Below are 7,046 nucleotides of genomic sequence, written 5' to 3'. Positions count from 1 at the left end.
GCATCATGGCAGAAATTATTATATGAAGTATGTCCCAAAAACTACTACTTCTGATAAGGGGAATGAAAGCACAATTGATCATGGTGTTGCAAAGAAAGATGATGATTCAGAAGTACAGGTGATGGTACAAAACAAGTTTGATGTACTAAACACTGTGGAGGAAGGAGAGATACCAAGTACAAGTACATCCAAAGATGAGGGGGAGACTTCTAATGTAAATGACAACAAGGATGATCAAAGTCACCAGGTGGAGACAAGGTTGAATAATGCAGATATCATTCAACCAGATGTTCAGGAAGGTATGCCAGGCACTTTTCAGGAAAGAGAAACTCATAGCTCCTTGGCTGATGAGGTGGAGGAAATGCAATATGAGGATGGAATACAAAGTAATGCTGTGGGAGACTCTAGTAAAAGCGACAGTGTGGAAGAATCAATTCATGGTGGCATCAATGAAGCAGAAAAGGAATTGAATACAGGAGAAAACCAACAAGAAGATGGAGAACATGGTAAAACTGATGGACAAACAGGCACCAATACAGCAGAACAAGGAACAGTAGATATTCCAGACAAAGAGGAGGTGCAAAAACAAAATGATCATCAAGAACATGATAAGCATGTGGATGTTGAGGATACAAGATTAGATGCAGTAAAAGAGCTTTCAGAGGGTTCTCCCTCAGTGATAACTCATAATCCTGAGCAAAGAGAAGAAAAAGTGCAGGAATATGTGCAATCCATAGAGGCAACAGTATTGGCTCAGGAGCAGGTGAATGTGGAGCAAGATGCAGATCCACCAGATCATTCTTCTTCAGAAAAGGCAATGGTGATTTCACAGACTGATCATCAGGTGACATTTTGTAGAAAGTCTTCACCAGTCAAAGAATTACATGACCTGATCTCTCATAATATAGATGGTTGGGAAGGAGAGGAGGATGTCAGAGATCTCCACAGAGAAGACAAAGAGAAGAATATTAAGCAAAATAAGGAAAACATTCTTAAGCAGGCAGATATATCTCCTAATAGCAAGTCTAACAATAAGGGTCAGAAGAAAGGCAAGAAGAATGCTATTGACAAGCAAATTCCATTCAGGGTGGTACCAAAAAGGAATGCTACTAAATCTAATGTTAAATGATGTTGAAGTCATTCATTTGGAACATTAGGTCAGTGAAGACACAAAAAGCCTTTCATAGGGTTCAAATGTTAAACAGACATCACAAATTCTTTTTGATTGCTCTCATGGAGCCTTTTCAACAGGTCATGACAATAAACCAGTATAGAAGAAGATTGGGCATGTGCTTAGCCAATGCCAACTGTAATGGTAAAATCTGGTATTTTGTGGCTGGTAATATAGATGTAGAAGTTCTGATGGACTCCCCTCAACAAATTACTTTGAAGCTGTTTTTATAAGATCTGAATCAGTATCTTATTACTACTTTAGTATATGCTAAATGTAGTGCTTCTGAAAGAATAGAGTTATGGGAGGATTTCTATCATCTCTCCAATACCTTATCTTGTTCCTGGTTAGTAGGAGGAGATTTCAATGTGGTTTTGAATGATGAAGAGAAGATAGGGGGCAATCCTGTTCAACCTCAGGATATAGAAGACTTTGCTTTTTGCATAAACTCTTGTGAGCTTGAAGAGGTAAATTTTAAGGGTAGTCCCTTCACCTGGTGGAATGGTAGAGCAGATGCAGCATGTATTTTTGAGAGATTGGATAGGATGTTGGTGAATTCATTGCTTCTGGACAACTTTGGACACATAGAAGTGGAACATCTAGCAAGAACTGGTTCAAATCATGCTCCACTTATGTGTACCTATGGGGATAAGCATCAAAAGCTGGTCAAACCTTTTAAATTTCTATCTTTCTGGATAGAACATGCATCTTTCCTAGATACAGTCAGGCAGAATTGGTCCATTTGGGAGCATGATGATCCTTTCATAAACTTCAAAAGCAAGATGAAAAAGCTAAAAGTAGGGTTATCCAAATGGAGTAGGAAAGTGTTTGGAGATATATTCAAGCAGTTGATCATAAGGGAGGAAATAGTGAGGTTAAAGGAACAATTGTTTGAACAAAACCCAAGCCAAGTAAATAGAGTGGTTTTGCAGAAAGCTTTGGCTGAGACAAAGAGATATTTGCATTATGAAGAGGAGTACTGGAGACAAAAATTAGGTATGGATTGGTTTGTAGATGGAGACAAAAATACTAGATTTTTCCATAATTTAGTAAAGGGAAGAAGGAAGAAATTACAGATCAAAAGAATTAAAAACTCAGATGGTTCACGGATTGAGGATGAAGATCAAATGGCAGATGAGGCTGTGGAGAAAGTGCTAGTGGACCTGATGGCTTTCCTGGAGTGTTCTACCAGACATGTTGGGACATTATTGGCTTGGATGTATACAAGATGGTGGTGGCTTTCTTTCAGGGTCATACACTTCCAAAATCAGTCACTCACACAAATCTTGTGTTACTACCAAAGAAGGAGTTGATTCAAAGTTACTCAAACTTAAGACCTATAAGTTTAAGCAACTTTTTCAACAAAGTGATGTCAAGAGTTGTTCATGATAGATTGGAGAGTGTGTTACCACAGTTGATCTCTATTAATCAAGCAGGTTTTGTTCAAGGGAGGAGCATTATTGAGAATGTGCTGTTGGCACAAGAAATAGTGACAGACATCAGAAAAAGGGGCAAACCAGCAAATGTAGTGATCAAATTAGACATGGCAAAAGCCTATGATAGAGTATCTTGGTTATATTTGATAAAGGTACTCAGCAGAATGGGATTTTCTAGTCAATTCATTGACATGATTTGGAGGTTGATTGAAAATAACTGGTATTCCATCCTATTTAATGGTCAGGCCAAAGGATTTTTCCACTCAACTAGGGGTGTTAAACAAGGTGATCCTCTTTCACCTTCATTGTTTATTTTATCAGCAGAGGTGTTATCAAGAGCTCTAAATGCAGAATTTGATAATGCTGAGTATGTGGGCTATGGCATGCCTAAATGGAGTCAAAATATCAATCATCTGGCATATGCAGATGATACTATAATATTTGCATCTGCAGAAGGGGAGTCATTGAAGAGAATCATGAAGATACTGCAGGAATATGAGGCAATATCTGGTCAACTGATCAATAAAGGCAAGAGTGTCTTTTATATGCATGACAAGATTGCTGGTGCACTATCTCAGTAGGTGGAGCAGATTACAGGCTTTAAAAGGGATCAATTTCCATTAACATACTTGGGATGTCCTATATTTCATTCAAGGAGGAAAAAGGGATACTACAATGATCTTATCAAGAAGGTGAAAAACAAGCTGCAAAATTGGAAAGGAAAGCTGCTCTCTTTTGGTGGAAAGGCAGTTCTTATTAATAGTGTGCTTCAGAGTATTCCAATATACATGCTGTCAGCTGTTGTTCCCACAAAATATACCATTAATATGCTTCATAAAATCTTTGCAAGGTTTTACTGGAGTACCAAGGAAGAAGGTAAAAACAGGCACTGGTCCTCTTGGGACAAGATTTGTTTACCAAAAGAACAAGGAGGATTAGGATTCAGATCTCTAGAGGATGTGTCCAAGGCCCTTTTTGCCAAATTATGGAGGAAATTTAGAACATCAAATACATTATGGTCAGCCTTTATGTGGAATAAATATTGCAAAAAGAAGAAGCCTACAGAAGTGCAGTGGAAAGGTGGATCACAAGTGTGGAAAAGAGCTAGGGATCAGGTGGATCATCAGATATGGTGGGAACCTAAAAATGGAGCATGTGATGTATGGGAAGATAATTGGACTAAGCTTGGTCCACTCAAACAGGTAATACCACCAGATTTTCAGATTGACATTAGCATAGAGGAAGTTTCACACTTTATGAATGCAGATGGCTGGGATGCACATAAATTGCATGCCAAACTGCCAATTAATGTGTGTGATCATATCTTACAACAACTGAGTATAGTGGAACATTCAGAGGATAAAGATAAAGCCTGGTGGATGCCTAGCACTACAGGAGACTTTACTGTAGGGAGTGCTTGGAATATGCTCAGGAGAAAGGCTCAAACAGCTGATAACTTTTCAAAGTTGTGGCACAAAGGAGTTCCATTCAAAATATCTTTCTTCTTTTGGAGGTTGTGGAAGTTCAAATTACCAGTGGATGATGTACTAAAGAGAATGAATATCAGCATTGTATCTAGATGTAGATGTTGTTTGAATTCTCAGCAGGAGGAGACAATTCAACATCTATTCCTTACAGGTGATTTTGCAGCAGACATTTGGCAGCATTACAATGCAGCTGTGGGGATAGTTGTGCCAAGGATCCAGATTCATCAGATAATAATACAATGGTGGTATATGCAAGGTCCTACAAATCTCAAAGCGGTCATGCAGGCTGCACCTGCATTCATATGCTGGCAACTATGGAGGAGGATAAATACTATCATGCATGGGGGTAAGATGAATAAACTAAAGGTCATACATGGGATCAACAATAATCTGCAGCAACTGGTGAAGACATTATATCCTTGGTTGAGACAAGTTCCAGATGAATGGCCTCAACTGGTGAAATACTTGGAGGATTACAGGCCTAGAATTGCATATAAGATGGTGAAATAACAATTTTGCTGATGCTGGCTGGTTCAAGTGCAATACAGATGGGGCCTCTAGGGGTAATCCAGGATTGAGTTCAGCTGCATTCTGCATTAGAGATGAGGTTGGAAACCTAATATATGCTGGGGCAAGAAGAATAGCTGATACAACTAACATCACAGCAGAATCTGTAGCTATATTGGATGGAATTGAATTCTGTATTAAAAATGATCTGGTGCCTGTAATGCTTGAATCAGATTCTCTGTCCATGATAAACATTATTCAAGGCAGATGGGAGATCCCATGGAAGATTAGTATGGAAGTTAATAAGATCAACTTTTGGAGGAATAAGGGCCAAGTGCAGTTTGCTCATATCCTTAGGGAAGGCAATGCACTTGCTGATTTTTTAGCTAACCTGGTTTTTGATTTTACAGGTACAGTTAACTTTCATTCTTTTGCTGAACTACCAACAAGTGCAAGGAAGATTCTCAATGCTGATAAGATGATGATGCCTAATTTCAGAACAAAGATATATAGAAATAGAGAACCAGACTGATCACATGCAGCTGATCATGCCAACAAGAGATGACACAAGTTTGAATTACACAAAAAAATAAAGGCTCATGATAACAGTTTCATAGGATTGTTGTAGTCCTGGTTGGATGACTAAGGTTATCCTTGTTAGTGTGTGGTATTAACAGGAATGTTCATCCTACTAACATGATTTATTTAGTTACCTAATCCAGCTACATACACTTCACATGACTGATTGTGTAAACTTGATCATAAGGACAGTTTAAGGTCAGCATAAGGACAACATAAGGACAACACAAGGTCAGTAACTAGGAGGAGCTTCAGACTACACTGCTTCTTGAAGGATTTTCAGTGAGATTTGATACCATAGCACCTGGTGAGAGCTTGAGGTGGCTGATAATGGCATCAATCCAAAGAAGGAGTGTTCTTGTTTGCAGTTTTTCATTGTTACACTTGGCTGCTCAAACAAGGCTTAGGCTTTTCTTTCATTTCCTAGGATAGAGTAGTATATATTTTCATTTTTTCTTTTGTCCTTTTTATTTCTCTTTTTATGTAAATACTATTATTCATTTTAATAAAATCCATCAGCATCAGGCTGATTGGCTTTGCTAAAAAAAAGTACTTTAAAGAACCTCATAAATTTGTGATAAATATTTTAATGAACATCTTGGCTATTAAGTTTGGAATTACTAATGAACTTACTTGAACTTGTTGGCTATTAAGTCTGGAATTACTGATGAACTTACTTGAACTTATGGGTTATTAAGTCCAGATTGCTGAGACATTCACTCTCTTATATGCTTTATCATACATATACATTGACAAGAGACCGGATATGAGTATAAGTTGAGCATGTGAAGATCGTCCATGTCGGATTGTGTTATGAGTATAAGTTGGCCACGTAGAGATTGTATGTGCTGAGAATTGTTGATAGTACGTTGAGATTGTCCGCACTAAAACGTGGAGACCATCTGTACCAAGTATATGGACCGCGAGAATCCCCCATCGGCCACGACTCCCAAAGATTACCCTAAAGATCTATGTATATACAGATTTTGAAGAGGATTTGGCTCGAGGCACATCATTTCATTGCATTATCATACTTTTCCTTATTTGGTTATCTATATTGTTGCTCCGACTTGTCTAATTGGGCTTAGTTTCCCTACCCGATTGCCTAACTATCTGATTAACTGACTATTTGACTTACTTGGTAATTGATTATTCTCAACTCTGTTAATTGATCGGTTCGGATTAAGGTAAACCGGTAAAGACAATAAAACTTCTTAAATGCTTATTTACTACTTATTTTGTTGTCGGTCTATACGATATACTAAGTACATGTGCTTCCCGTACTCATACTACACTTGATGCACTATTTTGGTGCAGACTTAGATCCGAGTTCGAGTAGACTTATGGGCCATCTGTGTTCACGACTGTTGATTCCGAAGATTTGGGGTGAGCAGCCTGACTTATATGTAGTGCCAATACCTTTTTGATCTCTTTACTATTTCGTCTAACTTACCTTTTTGATAGTGTAATAGTTATGAGTAAACTTGTATTATCACTCTTAGTGGCTCTTGTACACATGGCACTAGTCTTGGGTACTATTTTGTTGTTTCCGCGCTTTCTTATCATAAAGACTTGGTATTTTGATATGTGACATAAATATTTACTTCTTATCGCTTAAACTTATTTATTAAAATGGTATTTGTTGGTTTTGGCTAACCTATCAGATAAGAATACATGTCATCACGGCTTATGGTTTTTGGGTTGTGACAAGGGCAATGCTCAAGGGGGGAGAACTGATCCAGAACTGATGAAGATTGAAGTAAACTGGTTAGAATGCACATGATGATATATGAAGTTGCTACGTGTTTGTCATCATAAAAAATGGGAAAATTGTTGAGCAGCTGCTGGTTTAATAATCATGAGCTT

General features: G+C 38.0%; 1 protein-coding gene across 1 annotated transcript; it reads left to right on the top strand.

Annotated features, from left to right (window-relative positions):
• The first annotated feature begins 1,233 nt into the window (after positions 1 to 1,233).
• On the top strand, positions 1,234 to 5,133 carry LOC132639487 (uncharacterized). Its single transcript, XM_060355933.1, has 7 exons — positions 1,234 to 1,339; positions 1,436 to 2,322; positions 2,364 to 2,759; positions 2,853 to 2,988; positions 3,061 to 3,184; positions 3,263 to 4,550; positions 4,633 to 5,133. Exons 1-7 carry the CDS (start codon positions 1,234 to 1,236, stop codon positions 5,131 to 5,133), a joined length of 3,438 nt encoding a protein of 1,145 aa, XP_060211916.1.
• The last annotated feature ends 1,913 nt before the right edge of the window (positions 5,134 to 7,046 follow it).

This window comes from Lycium barbarum, chromosome 5, assembly GCF_019175385.1.
Source record: "Lycium barbarum isolate Lr01 chromosome 5, ASM1917538v2, whole genome shotgun sequence".
In the NCBI taxonomy this organism is placed as follows: domain Eukaryota; kingdom Viridiplantae; phylum Streptophyta; class Magnoliopsida; order Solanales; family Solanaceae; genus Lycium; species Lycium barbarum.
This window is presented reverse-complemented; position numbering and strand designations above follow the sequence as displayed.

Coding starts and splice junctions, on each gene's coding strand:
- LOC132639487 (XM_060355933.1), top strand. CDS start 1,234: ATGGAGCCTTTTCAACAGGTCATGACAATAAACCAGTATAGAAGAAGA. Junction 2,323..2,363: donor CAGATGAGGCTGTGGAGAAA/GTGCTAGTGGAC, acceptor GTGTTCTACCAG/ACATGTTGGGACATTATTGG. Junction 4,551..4,632: donor CAGATGAATGGCCTCAACTG/GTGAAATACTTG, acceptor GGCTGGTTCAAG/TGCAATACAGATGGGGCCTC.